We start from the raw sequence: 14,825 nt of genomic DNA, 5'->3' as shown, positions 1-14,825 counted from the left end.
CAAAAGAGACCAAGTGAAGTAATCAAAAGAACATGTTCTTAAGATAACTACACGAGGAGACCAAAAGAAAGTTTTGAAATAAAATGACTGATACGGTCGTTATGTACCAAAAATAAAATACCTAAGTACTACTAACAGAAGTCAGCGGTAAGTAGGGTCGATCTCCACAGGGAGGCGGTTTACTATCTACTTGTCTACTCGGTCTGTCTAATGTCAGAATGTGGGGTTTTGATTGTTTGACTAAACTAAAGAGGCTAAGGCAAGAGAGAAAGGAATGAGAGAAATTAACAGAGGAGAAGGGTAAATCAGATAAAAGAGAGGAATATGCTAGGAATCGGTCTACCGTGGCAACTACACTATCGGGTCAACTGAGTCGATTAAATTATTGATAAGAAGAGCGAGGTCGTCACCTTTCGGTCCTTAAACCTACGATTATACCCTTTCGGTCTCTAATCACCCTAGGGTCTCCCTAACTTTGTTCATCCATATAAGGAAAGCTCAAGAACAAGTGAGCATGAGAACTCATTTGTGCCCAAAATCCGAAACTCCCATAGTAAGAAAGACGATTTCTTCTCTATTCTTATTCAAGTTTGCATGCATAAGATCTAGTTTTAATTTTATGACTAAATTAAAATGTCACATATATGAATATGTTAAATAATGAGATTAATAATTCTAACAGTTAAACCATAAAATACAATCCACAACATAGAACTCATGACAAATGGGCATATTTTAAATAAATAAAGTGAATATAAACTATTATAGGTATTGTAGGTTTTATAGTCATTACACAACCGTAAATTCCCATATTTTAATTTAATTTATTTTGTGGTATTATTAAATTAGATAATTGATTGCCGAGGACCTCAAGAGATGAATTAAATAGGACAAAATGTTAATGAAGATTATGGGTGTTAAGTAATATAAGGAGTTTTAATAAAATTATTAACATATTATATTATAAAAATTAATTAAATAGGAAAAACTTTTAATTAATTTGGTGTGTGTTAAGTATTATGAAGAGTTTTAATCAATTTATTACCATGTTTAATTAAAAAAAAAATAGGAAAATGTTAATAATGGTGGGTGTTCAGTAATATGAAGAGGTTTAATTAATTTATTAACAGGTTTTATTACAATAATTTTTAAAACAATTAATTAAATAGGAAAATGATAATAATGGTGAGTGTTTTGTAATATGAAGAAGTTTAATTAATTTCTTAACATGTTTTATTACAAAAATTACAATTAAAAATTCAATTTTAATTATAAATTCTGAAATTTATTAACATGTTTTATTACAAAAATTTCAATTAAAATGTCAATATTAATTATAAATTAATAAATTTGATGTAAATTTGTAAGGGTTATATAAATTTTGGAAGACAATATATTTAATATACAAAATTAATTTAAGAATAATAATAATATCCTTTAATATTATAGATATAAATTAATTAAATTAATTTATAGATAAATGATTTAAATTAATGTCATGTAATAATAAATTGATAATCCATGTCATATTTAAAATATGCAACATCACATTTAAATATGTCACGTCACATTAAATTTTAATCTAGGTGGCTTTTTGGATCCTACGTGGCTTTGTCCAGGTGGCATTTATTTGTCATTTTAGGGTAGGCTTTTAATTATATTTTATTTTATAGATTAACATATTATATTACAAAAATTAATTAAATAGGAAAAACTTTTAATTAATTTGGTGTGTGTTAAGTATTATGAAGAGTTTTAATCAATTTATTACTATGTTTAATTAAAAAAAATTAAATAGGAAAATGTTAATAATGGTGGGTGTTCAGTAATATGAAGAGGTTTAATTAATTTATTAACGGGTTTTATTACAAAAATTTTAAAAACAATGAATTAAATAGGAAAAGTTAATAATGGTGAGTGTTTAGTAATATGAATAAGTTTAATTAATTCCTTAACATGTTTTATTACAAAAATTTTAATTAAAAAATCAATTTTAATTATAAATTATGAAATTTATTAACATGTTTTATTACAAAAATTTCAATTAAAATGTCAATTTTAATTATAAATTATGAAATTTGATGTAACTTTGTGAGGGTTCTATAAATTTTGGAAGAAACTATATTTAATATACAAAATTAATTTAAGAATAATAATAATATCCTTTAATATTATAGATATAAGTGAATTAAATTAATTTATGGATAAATGATTAAATTAATGTCATGTAATAATATATTGATAATCCATGTCACATTAATTCGCCATGTCACATTAAAAATATGCAACATCACATTTAAATATGCCACGTCACATTAAATTTTAATCTAGGTGGCTTTTTGGATCCTATGTGGCTTTGTCTAGGTAGCATTTATCTGTGACACCCTTAATTCTAGCCTTAAAAAAAACGTAAATTCTACAGAAAAACTGGTAGGATATGTTTGTAAATGGTTCAACTAGTCCCAAAAACCTGCAATTTCAAAAATTTTCTAACTAAACCATTCACAACCAATTCCAACTCAAGAAGAGTGTCAAAAACCCTGCAACAACTGATAAACTAATTTACATACATAACATAAGACGCGGAAATATAAGGATACAAACCAAAAATAGAAAGGGAGACATATGTCCCTTCAAATTATATACAAACCAAAAGTATAAAAGGTTTACTAATAGAATAGCCAAAACTAGGTCCAAGGTTCCTTGCTCACTAGCCGTCTGTGACCCCAAACAAAGCATCAACAACCTGTCAATCGCATTTTATACAAACACGAAAGCCACAATTCAGTGGGGAGTAACTTCGAGTCCTCCCAGCCACGAATCGTCAAAATTAATGTAACATGTAAACAATTTGATAAACCATTTACTTATCATGTATTCTAGCAAATGACCCCTAAACTGACCAAACTAAACTATCATGTGAATCAGATAACAAATAGTAATCCAAACTTTATCAATCAGAATCGCTTACATCTCACCTATTACGATTCATAAATCACCATACAAGAAAGGGCAATATATCAAAGACAGGCATAAGTTCTTAGTACGGTCAATAGTCACTTTGTAACTCGAGTCTATACCACGAGGTAGGGAAGGTAATCGAACCGGTATCTTGGCTCAGCGGTTACTATTAAGAAAACATGGCCAAGAGACAACACAACCCTAGCCTAAAATCTGCGCAGACCTAGACATGCGGATACACACCACCGCACCCAAGACTCACAACTTTTTTTAAAACAAAGTGAAGTGAGTACCCTAAGGACACCACCGAAGGGTTGGCTAGTACTTAAGCTGACCCCATACTATCAAAATAAGTACCTGAGGTCATGCCCCAACTTGGATAAACATCCACTAGTCAGGAACACAAAGGCTATCAAGCAGTGAACATATACTCGTCAAAGACTATAAAGACCTATCTATGATGGAGGCCGAAATACTCACCTAGGACCTAGTCCCAGCCTAGTCCCGACTTGAATATTTTAACCCACACCACACATAACTCACCACACAAGTCAAGTAAGACACCCACTTAACCTTAAGAGGGCAAAAAGTCCTACTTATCAATATAAATTCTAGCATTCTATCATGTGAAAGGCTTATAATGTCTAATTACAAAGATACAATCCCAAATGAGAATCCTCAATAAGTATTCAATACTAACTTCTAATTCTAACAATAGTAACCATATTAAAGGCTTCAGGGAAACTAGGGCCATTTCTACAATACAAGACACTATTAAATTCAATAAGCTATACATGTGAACTAAAGCTTGATAAATGGCCTAAAACAAGAAAAAGGCCGATTATCTAATTCATTCAACCGAATTTTTACCCGCAACCCCACCCGCGACAGTACGGGTCAAATTATGGTGACCAATCACTCAATTAATCGACATCGCATCGATCAAAGGGACTAAGGCTCGATTTTCAGACAATCAACAAAACATTACAATTATAGCTATAAAATTCATTTTGAGCCTATTAATTACAATTTCCTTTTGTAAACTACCCTAACATGTGATAACTATTAATATGAGCACAATTTTACCAATAACATAATTTTTGTTACTATCAAAATACTACCCATTTGTTACTTATACTATTCTAACCTTAATTAACCCGAAATGACCAATATTGTACGAAAAACCGCAAAACAAGCACGGACCAACCCGTGCCAATCCCAAGACGGTCGGGGGGCTGCCGTGGGCCTGCCGGCTGCTGCCGGCCGGGCATTTGCGCGCCATTTCTCCTCTTTTTTTCATTTTTATACATTATAAGACCGTCTGAACATTAATTAATCGTTCCCAATTCAACTTTGTTAATTTAAACTAACAAAAGGCATAATTTAAGCTAACAATTGACATGCATGCAACCATCCTAAACATGTGAAAATTACTACACCAACAAAAATCACCAAACATACAAAAATCAAATACATGTGACGATCTTTCGTCGAGTAACTCGAAATATGTTACCTTAAGCTAGAAAAAGAGCAATTAACACCTTGAAAACCCAAACCCTAACGACACTAGCCGCTATCCTCTACAATATACGAGTCTCCGAACTCGTCTTCCAATCCTTCACCTAAATAAACAATTAAAACACAATAATAAGCATATAAAACCGAATTTCCGAAAATTGGTCTTAAAATAACTTAATGAAAACTGAAATTAGAACATACTAAGTTGTAGATCGTGGCGAGGGGATTCCGGAAAGGTAAATTATGCGAAAAACGGACTAGTAACGAAGAAATTACGTCGATTTTGAGCTTGAAATTATATAAATGGTGTTTTGGTGTTTTGTTGATGATGATGATATGAACAAACCAGAAAAAAGAAAGAAAGGAAGGGCTGGTCAGCCGTGTAAGGGAGAAGGAAAGGAGAAAAGGAAGTGCGGGATTGTTAGTCGGGATTTTTACGAGTCGGGTTTGACTTGTTTCAATAATAATTAAATCCGTAAGTCAAATGCAAATTCCGTCAAGTCCAAAGTTCTTAAACACGAGATTACAATAAAATCGAGTATTCATACGACCCATTTCCATATTCGTTTACCCAACGTTCAAACGAATTGTCATTTTCCCCCCGACACGCCCTTATTTCGAAATAAAAGATTTTACACGGTTTAAACTATTTTTAAACATTTCAAAACTATCAAAATAAATACTTTCCTTCAAAATATAATAAAGTTATATTTCTTTGAATTATTTTTACTTTAAATACATTATTGTCAAATTTTACTTGATTAATTAATTATCTTAGAAATATTTTAACGATCCGAAATTACGGGGCGTTACATATCTGTCATTTTAGGGTAGCCTTTTAATTATATTTTATAGATTAATTCCTTAACATGTTTTATTACAAAAATTTCAATTAAAAATTCAATTTTAATTATAAATTATGAAATTTATTAACATGTTTTATTTCAAAAATTTCAATTAAAATGTCAATATTAATTATAAATTATGAAATTTGATGTAAATTTGTGAGGGTTTTATAAATTTTGGAAGAAAATATATTTAATATATAAAATTAATTTAAGAATAATAATAATATTCTTTAATATTATAGATATAAGTGAATTAGATTAATTTATAGATAAATGATTTCAATTAAGTCATGTAATAATAAATTTATAATCCATGTCACATTAATTCGCCATGTCACATTAAAAATATGCAACATCACATTTAAATATGCCACGTCACATTAAATTTTAATCTAGGTGGCTTTTTGGATTCTACGTGGCTTTGTCTAGGTGGCATTTATTTGTCATTTTAGGGTAGTCTTTTAATTATATTTTATAGATACATGAATAAAAAGAAAAGGAAAAGAGAGAGACAAAATCCCAATAAAATACTCTAAATTACAGTGAGAACAAAAAAAACCGACTTTTGTAAGGACGGATAATGTTGGTTTGGACAACCTGGTATCAAATAAGATAATATGAATTGATATTTGGATGAGATTTTATAGAAAGAAAATGAGTTTTTTTGTCAAACACAACCTTTAAAACACTTTTTTTTCCAAACACCACCTTTAAAAAAAAAGTTTGTAAAACACAACTTTTAATAAATTTTTTTTTGTAAAACACGACATTTTGGCCAGAGTTTAACCACTTGCAATAGGGTGACTTTAAGTGGATATTTGAGGTAGCAAACGAGGTCGATTTGAGGTATTCTTAGACTCTTTGGAAATGTGGGAGTACAAGCTTACAAGGGTTACTAATACGGTGGTGATAGGTGGCCTTATATAGGGTATATTGGTGTGTAAAGTAAGGTTGGTCAAGGAGTGAATTGGAGGTAAAAACAAATCAGAAAAACACTAATTCACTCCTTGACCAACCTTACTTTATACACCAGTAGACCCCAGATAAGGCCATATATCACCACCGTATTGATAACGCTTGGAAAGTTTTTATTCCACCTTTCCAACGAGTCTAAAAACACCTCAAACCAACCTCGTTTGCTATCTCAAACATCGACTGAAAGTCACCCCATTGCAAGTGTTAATACTCTAGCCAAAATGTCGTGTTTAACAAAAACAAATTTATTAAAGGTTGTGTTTCACAAACTTTTTTTTAAAGGTGGTGTTTGGGAAAAAAAAATTTTTTTAAAGGTTGTGTTTGACAAAAACCCAAAGAAAATCAACGATTCTCAATTTTCTCGTTTGAGTTGCTAATGATTCTAAAACTGTCTCTTTAATCAATGATTCTTCAATTGTCTCTTTATTATTTGACTATTGCTTTGATCGGCTTAAAGATTATAAAATATGAATGGTTTTCTTCACCAACAAACATTGTAACTTGCCTCTTTATTGCTTGAATGGAGATATTGTTTTTATTCAGCAAGTCTCCATTTTGACGGGTATATCCGTCACAAGCTTGCGACGGGTCAAGTAATAACATATGGGGTAGATAAGTCAAAACAGAATGCTACTCCCTAGGCACTTTGCTTTTGTCTTATCTACTCTACATGGGTTGTATTTGACCCGTAAGCTTGCGACAGATATGTCCGTCACAAATGAGAATTTGTGGTTTTTATTATCGTTTTGGTGCATTTTAAAGTACTTGGCCTTTTGTTTATCTTGCAAGGAAACGGCCATGAACTTTTATGTGAGCAACTTTAACAACTATTCCGAATAACTCCAAGGAAAGGCCAGGCTACATATATTTAAAATATCACATTTTGTGTTCTAATAATATACTCCGTAGTATATATAAGATTAGATTTGGGACAAAAATTAAGAGATTACAATAAGGATCAAAACTTTATAGGTGAACTCTATTAATTATTATTAGTAGTATAAGATGTGCAAAACTAATTACACATTTCTCGGAATCACGCAATTAATAGAGATTTATGCATATACGATTCCAAAAATAGCTTCTTCATATTCGATCATTCATCAAAACTTATAATCAAAACAATACTATTATACTCCCTCTTATTCTAAATAACCCTCCCTATTTAAGGAGGGCACAAGAATTAAGGAAGAGAGTATTATATGGTAAAGTATTTGTGGGGGGTTAGGAGATTGGAGAGATGGAAGGTATTGTGTGATTAAAATAAGTATTGTTGTGGGGTAAGGTGATTAAAATAAGATAAAGTATGAGTATTGTGGAGTATTGTTGTGGGATGGGGTGATTAAAATAAGTATAAAAGTTTGCCAAATAAGGAAATATGGAGAGTATTGTGAATAGACGAAAAAGGAAATAGGGAGAGTTATTTAGAATAGGAGGGAGTACTTCATATGAAATATTAGCCTTTGCTAATTCATGAGAAAATAAAATATGAACAAATCATTCAAAAAAAAATATTTATCCAAAAAATATTGTGAGTTACAGAATAGTATATTTGATGAAAGACAAAAAAATGATATAAAGGCTTAAAATATTATAACACTATGATAAGATCAAATTGACATATGTGCATCGTACTTTAACAGTTTGGTTAAACAATTTGATTTGTAACATGTTTAACAAAATAAAAACAGAACATAAGTGTTACAAAGGAGACTAAAGTGTAGGAAAGAGTGAAAGACAATAATGTAACAACATGTCAAGTGTCAACAACTTATTAAAGATTTTTGCTACCATTCGATATTTCAAACTAGTATTAGTGCCCGGCTTCGCCCGTGCTACATCTATTTACCATTATTTTTTTTTATTAAATAAAACTACTTAAAGTTGCATAACCCATAAATTTATTATCAATATATTTTTTTATAACATATTCTAAATTACGATGAAATAAATTTTGAGACAAATTCACTACTCCCGTTATTAATATTTTACTCTTATTAATGAAACAATAGTAATAACATTTCAATACTTGCCCGTAATCATTGTTACTTTCACTACTCCCATCGTAATTATTATTCTTTGTCACTCTTTCGCCGCATTAATATTGATAATTTCACTATTGCCGCATTAATATTGATTATTTCACTACTCCCGTTGTTGTTTTTACCAATCTCACTAATCTCGTTGATAATATTGTTACTTTTACTATTCAAATGAGTGATTACTATCATATAACTATATCCAATGTTACTACAATTCTTTTCTTTACTGACGAAATTACTTTTACTACTTAGGCATGCAATTTTAAGAGGATTATATATTTATATATATAAATATATTACATATATGCATCAAATCAAATCGAAAAAATTATGCAATATTATATACAAGATTATGGAATCTAACTTGAATTATTTATAACCTACTTATTATATTTTTTATATGTTAAATAATTAACATCTCTATACATCTAATATTTAATAAAATTGCATAGATTTTAAATTTAATATATAATTTTATGATGATAATAATTAATACCATAAGTGTGGATGTATATATACTAATTAATTATTTTATTTTAAGGAAATTGACCATCTTCTAGTTTTCTATAAATATTTAGGAAAATTACCAAGCATCTTCTTTCTTTTAGTCTCCTTGAAATTGACCATCTTAATTAATTATTTTATTTTAAGGAAATTGACCATCTTAATTAATTATTTTATTTTAAGGAAATTGACCATGTTTAGGAAAATTACCAAGCTTCTATATAATTTAATTTTAAATCAAACTATATAATATTTGTATTGAGATCCCTTAATCGGGTCCATCACACGGTGCTATTGATTTAAAACTATATAGTATAATTAATTTGTATAACTTTCTTTAATTACATTGAAGTCCCTTGGTTTCTGGATTTAATATATAGTATTGATTTATAGATTATAGATTTTTTATTTAGATTATAGAGTTATAGATTTTTCTCAGTATTATGAAGTCTAATATAGACATAAATATGGTGTAAGGAGAAATGGAATGTGAAAAGTTTGCTTTATTATTATTATTGTTATTATTATTATTATTATTATTATTTTTTTTTTTTTTTTTTGCAAGAAATTTATAGTCCTTTTTATTCATCCATAAAGGGTAAAAAAAAGGACAAAGATTTCAATACAAGCATATCCACTAGGGCTATGAAATCAAAGCCTAGAGAGCTGACTAGCCATATGGGCATAGTGAATAGAGGAAGTCTTCCCTAGAATACGAGTACTAACAGTCGTCTTTATCACAAAAACAAGTTGCTCAACCTCTGCTTCTTTCCCAGTGAAGAGTCTAGCATTCCTTTCTGTCCAAATATAGTAGCAAGCAGCTGCAATACTACTAGTGTACCAGCCATTCTTCCAATGTCTGCGTTTACCCCGTTGCATACTCCAGAGTAGTTCAGTTTTGCAGTCACTCCCTCTGTCATCAAGGCCTAGCCACTGAAGGAGAGCAGTCCATACAGCATGAGAGAATGGGCAGTTGAAGAATAGATGACTGTGAGTCTCCATTGAGTTCTTACATAGGATGCACCTGTTTGGAATGATCATCCCTCTACTTATCAGATTATCAACAGTAGCCAGCTGTTGCTGAATAGCCAAGGAAGTGATTAAACCGTGGTTGGGGAGGATAAACTGATGCTTTAAAGCTCGAGCCCAGGGAAGACAGACTTGTGCAGTCCTGAACCAGTTATAAGCCCTGTCAATTTTGAAATGCCCATGCACAATCCAAGAGGAAAGAAGCTGATGAGCAGCAATCTGAGAGCCAGTTCTTTGGAGTATTTCATTCTTGACAGTGATGATGCTCTTTAGGCTCTCAGAGTGCCTATCCTTGCTCATTAGATCCCAAAAAACCACAGTAGGGAAGTGATAAGCCTGAGTCCAGGCAAACCAGAGACCAGTTTTTTTATGTATAAGAATCCAAAGCCATTTTGCTACCAGGGCTTTATTCCAAGAAAGAAGTTCCCTAATATCAAAACCACCCTCATCCCAGCTAGTGCAAATGCTCCTCCAACTTTTAAAGACCATTCTCCTGATGCCATCCTCCGAGTTCCAGAAGAAATCCTTACAAAGCTTGTTAATAATTTTGATGATACTTTTAGGTAAAATGACACAAGCTCCCCAGAAATTTGTGATTCCAAAAATGACGGAGTTGAGAAGTTGGACCTTGCCTGCATAGGAGAAGGACTTTGCAGTCCAGTGGTGAAGAGTATTCTGAATTTTACTGAGAAGAGTACCATAATTCTCAACAGTGTTTCGAGCAACATTGAGAGGTAAACCCAGGTACCTAAAAGGGAAATGACCCTCAGAAAACCCAGTGACAAGAAGAATCTGGTTCTTTACATCAACAGGAACCCCTCCAAAGTACACATCAGTTTTCTCAGTATTAGCATGAAGCCCAGACCACTTGGAGAAATCCTGAAGGGTTTTCAACACAGCAGTAACAGAAGGCACATCACCCCTGGTAAAAATCATAAGGTCATCTGCAAAAATAAGGTGGGTGAGGCCAAGCTTAGAACATTTAGGATGGTAAGATACATTAGGTTGAGTGCAAATCCTCCTAAGATATCGAGACAGGATCTCCATGCTGAGGACAAAAAGATAGGGAGAGAGAGGATCTCCCTGTCTAAGACCACTTTTCCCTTGAAAGAATCCATGAACAGCTCCATTGAGCTTGATAGAAAACCATGAGGAAGAGATACAACCCATGATCCAGTCAATAAACTGAGGAGGGAATTTAAAGGCTGCCAACATATCTTTTACAAAAGCCCACTGAAGAGAGTCAAAAGCTTTCCTGAGATCAACTTTTATAAGACATCTTGGAGTTAAGAGCTTCCTACCATAACCTTTAACAAGAGCCTGAGACAACATAATATTTTCATGTATATTTCTTCCCAGAATGAAGGCAGCTTGCTCAGTTCCAATGAGATGGGGTAGGACATTTTGAATCCTATTTGAGAGGATTTTACTAATAGTCTTGTAAAAAGTTGAACAGCAGGATATAGGTCTAAAATCTTTAACAGAACTGCTGACCTTTTTCTTAGGAATGAGTGTAATAAGGGTAGCATTGGCCTGCTTACTTAGCCTGCCATTCCTAAAGTATGCTTGGACAGTCTTACAAAAATCAGGCCCCACCACATCCCAAGAGGCTTTGAAAAAAGCAGAGGAGAACCCATCAGGCCCGGGGCTTTTATCAGAGCCAATACTAAAAAGAGCAGTTTTGATTTCAGAAGTCTCAATAGGTTTGGTTAGTCCCAGAATGTCCTCATCAGTGACACATTGCCCCAACTGGAGAAAAGAAATATCCAGGGGAGAAGTGCTTACAGAAGTGCCAAGAAGACTTTTGTAATACTCAACAAATCCAGCAGCTACATCATTAAGGCCACATCTAGCCAGACCATCTTTATCTTGAATTTGCCCAATGATCTGTTGCTGCTTCCTATCATGAATCCTAGCATAAAAATATTTTGAAGAGGAGTCGTTGACAGAAATATGCTCAATTTTGGCCTTTTGTTTTAACATAATTCCTTCAGTCTTTTTTTAATTGCACATACTGAGCAAGCAAAGCCCTCTCCTGATCCAAAAGAGCCATGGAGTGGAGATCAGTTTGAAGCTGTTGTTGACATTGTTGAAGTTGGTCCTTGCAAGAAGAGATCTGGGAAGATATATCAGTGAAATTATTCTTATGCATTGAAGTGAGCTTAGTCTTCACATTTTTCAGCTTGGCAAAAAGCTTGAATTGGAGAGAACCAGTGACAGGTTCCATCCAGGCATTCTGGACAGTGGTATGATAATCAGGGTGTTCAATCCAGCAATTGAGGAAACTAAAACGTGCAGGGACCTTTTGATCCTCAAAAACAGTAACCAGAGTTGGAGAATGATCTGAAATACCAGGAGTAAGGAAGTTTGCAGAGGTAGCAGGGAAAGTGGTGAGCCAGGAAGAGTTTGCCAAAGCTCTATCAAGCTTGGACCAGACTTGACCCTCATCCTCCTGCTTATTATTCCAGGTAAGCACACTGCCAGTACCATAAACATCATCAACCTCACACTGAAGAAGGCAGGCGTTGAAATCAAGAATGTCAGCAAGGTGAGCAGGAGTCTTACTAACATGTTCATCAACAGTCCTGACCACATTAAAATCACCAAGGAGAAGCCATTCTTTTACAGTATTTTTGATATTAATGAGATGAGACCAGAGCATGTCACGTTCTCTAGCATTGTTACTTGCATAGATCATAGTCACATGAAACCTATGATCAGTAGCATGGTGCAAAACTTCACAGTGAATGAATTGAGAGTTAAAAAGCAGAGGGGTGACAGTCACACTAGAGGGTTTCCAAATGAGCCAGATGCGGCCATTGTAGTGTTCCTTATAGTTATGAACCACTTTGTACTCTTTAAAAACATGCCTAACAATTTTTAGGGCATTCTTTTCTTTGACTCTTGTTTCAAGAAGTCCAAAAACATCAATTCTATGGGATCTTAGAAAAGTCAGGGCATCCTGCTGCTTGAGAGGGTCATTTCCCCCTCTGATATTCCAGGAGGCAATCCTCATTTACCTCTATCACGAGGGGCCCCATCACCCAGATCAGTTCTAGCTATTGTCCCATCAGGACTAGGAAACATAGTTGAATCAGTTAGAGGGTCTCTCTTCAAGGCTATTTGAGACTCGTCCAACCTATCCTTCTTGCTGCATTCTTGGTGCATTACAGTGGGAGAAGAGAAGAGCTGTGCTCTGGTTAGGCTAGGGGGGTTAGGATCCCCTTGCCCAAGAGTGACAACCCCCACTAAACCCACTGAGGTACCACCTAGCAGGCAAGGCTTTGAGTGAGCTATCAGATCTCTCTTCAAGGCTATTTGAGTATCTGATAGCATGATATCACTGCTGTCAATAGAGTCAGAAAGTAAACCAGGGTTAGCTGCAGCAAGCAAAGCTCTCTTCAAGGCTATTTGAGTCAGAGCTTGCTGATCTAACTGACTATTTTTAAGGGAGTTTTCAATTTCCAGAGAAGGAGTGAACATAGGACCTTCCTTAGCAGCTGAAGAATCCCCCTGGTTAATGTCATTTGACATAGCAGCTGTCAGTATCTGTTGAGGAACAACCGAGCTACTGTCAGAGGTAACACCAACCAGATCTTTGCCCAAGTTTGGACTATCCGCTATCAGAGCTGCCCTGCTCATAGCTTTAGGAGAGACAGTAGGCTGGATAGCATTTGTGCCACTCTCAGTCTGAGCCAGCATGCCAGAGGCAGTGTCCAGAGAAGCAAAAGAATTCTGGAGAGGAATAGACACAGAAGCAGGCTCAGCTCTCTTCAAGTTTTGAGCTGGAGTCTGTTTATCAGTCCTAGGCCCCCCAGAAAGAGTTCTGGCAGTACTGTCTTTCCCAGCTGGTTTAGGAATAGGCTTAGAAGCCACCTTAGGAGCAGGTTTGTCAGGTTTGCTCTTCTTGCAAGAGCTTAACTGATGCCCCATTTTCCCACAACCAGAGCAGAACCAAGGCAACCATTCATAGTCAATCCTCTGAGTACGAGGCCCAAAAGGAGTATTAAGGGTAACCTGCTCAGGGAGAGACTTAGATATATCAGTTTCCACCATGACCCTAGCAAATGAGAGTCTCTCTTTGCAGGTGGTAGTTAAGTCAGCAAACATAGGTCTCCCAATAGTGCTAGCAAGCTTACTGAGGACAGCACTGGACCAAAGGAAAGGGTCCAGATCAGGGAACTTGACCCAGATGGGAATAGTGGACACCCTTTCCATGGAAGTGGAAAAAGAAGGAGACCACTGTTTCAGGATAAGGGAATGTCCACCCAATTTCCATGGCCCTTTCTTAAGGATATTATTCATTTCTTCCTCAGAGGCACATCTGAAACTGAACCAACCCCTCTTAAAATATTGGACAACTGGATTTGCAATCCCTCCCCAGTTTTTAAGGACAAAATCCCCAACATGCTTAAGGGTAGGTTTCAAACCAATCACATTACCCATGAGAGTATAGTTCCAAAGATTTAGTTCCTCCCGGAAATCCCCCAAATCAATATCAATTTCAGCTGAATGCTTACTATTCTCATGATAGAAGAGACTCATTCCCAGCTGGTTCTTTGATTTGGCAACATCTGCCCATTTCTTAGATTTCTGATTCACACACCCAGAATGATAGGTATGGTCATCTAAGAAACAGGGACCAGGGGCTAGGGAATTAAGAGGCTTTTCACAGATAGAAACAGCATTCATGTCCAAGGACATAGTATCCCTAGAAGGATTTTCAGTCATGGCAGCAGTAGAAACAGTAGAAACAACAGGGGTAACATCAATATGAGTAGTATCAGGGGTACCAGCATTTTCAGCGGAAACCATAGTCGTAGCAACAGATTCAGTAGTTATCGCACTCGTAGAAACATCAATACTACTGGAATGAGCAAGACTAGCAGTTTGAGCAGTAAATGCAGGCATAACAGTACGATTAGACTCAGAAACAGAGGTCAAAGGA

The 14,825-nt window shown here is 34.3% G+C and overlaps 1 protein-coding gene and 1 long non-coding RNA gene across 2 annotated transcripts; both read right to left on the bottom strand.

Moving 5' to 3' along the window:
- Nucleotides 1-2,541: 2,541 nt before the first annotated feature.
- Nucleotides 2,542-4,849, bottom strand: LOC141605368 (uncharacterized). The gene is made up of 3 exons (XR_012526337.1): nt 4,681-4,849; nt 4,475-4,583; nt 2,542-2,746 (listed from the first exon to the last, which is right to left on the bottom strand). It is a non-coding gene; the product is annotated as an uncharacterized LOC141605368 (long non-coding RNA).
- Nucleotides 4,850-11,867: 7,018 nt separating this feature from the next.
- LOC141607288 (uncharacterized) lies at nt 11,868-12,893 on the bottom strand. The gene has a single exon (XM_074426644.1). The coding sequence runs from the start codon at nt 12,891-12,893 to the stop codon at nt 11,868-11,870; it is 1,026 nt and encodes a 341-aa protein (XP_074282745.1).
- Between the last annotated feature and the right edge of the window lie 1,932 nt (nt 12,894-14,825).

This window comes from Silene latifolia, chromosome 10 (assembly GCF_048544455.1).
Source record: "Silene latifolia isolate original U9 population chromosome 10, ASM4854445v1, whole genome shotgun sequence".
Classification (NCBI taxonomy): domain Eukaryota; kingdom Viridiplantae; phylum Streptophyta; class Magnoliopsida; order Caryophyllales; family Caryophyllaceae; genus Silene; species Silene latifolia.
The sequence above is the reverse complement of the archived record's forward strand: the minus strand, read 5'-3'. Positions and strand labels throughout refer to the sequence as shown.

What these genes read in the sequence shown, in the direction of transcription:
- LOC141607288 (XM_074426644.1), bottom strand. Translation starts at nt 12,893, where the DNA reads ATGAGGATTGCCTCCTGGAATATCAGAGGGGGAAATGACCCTCTCAAG.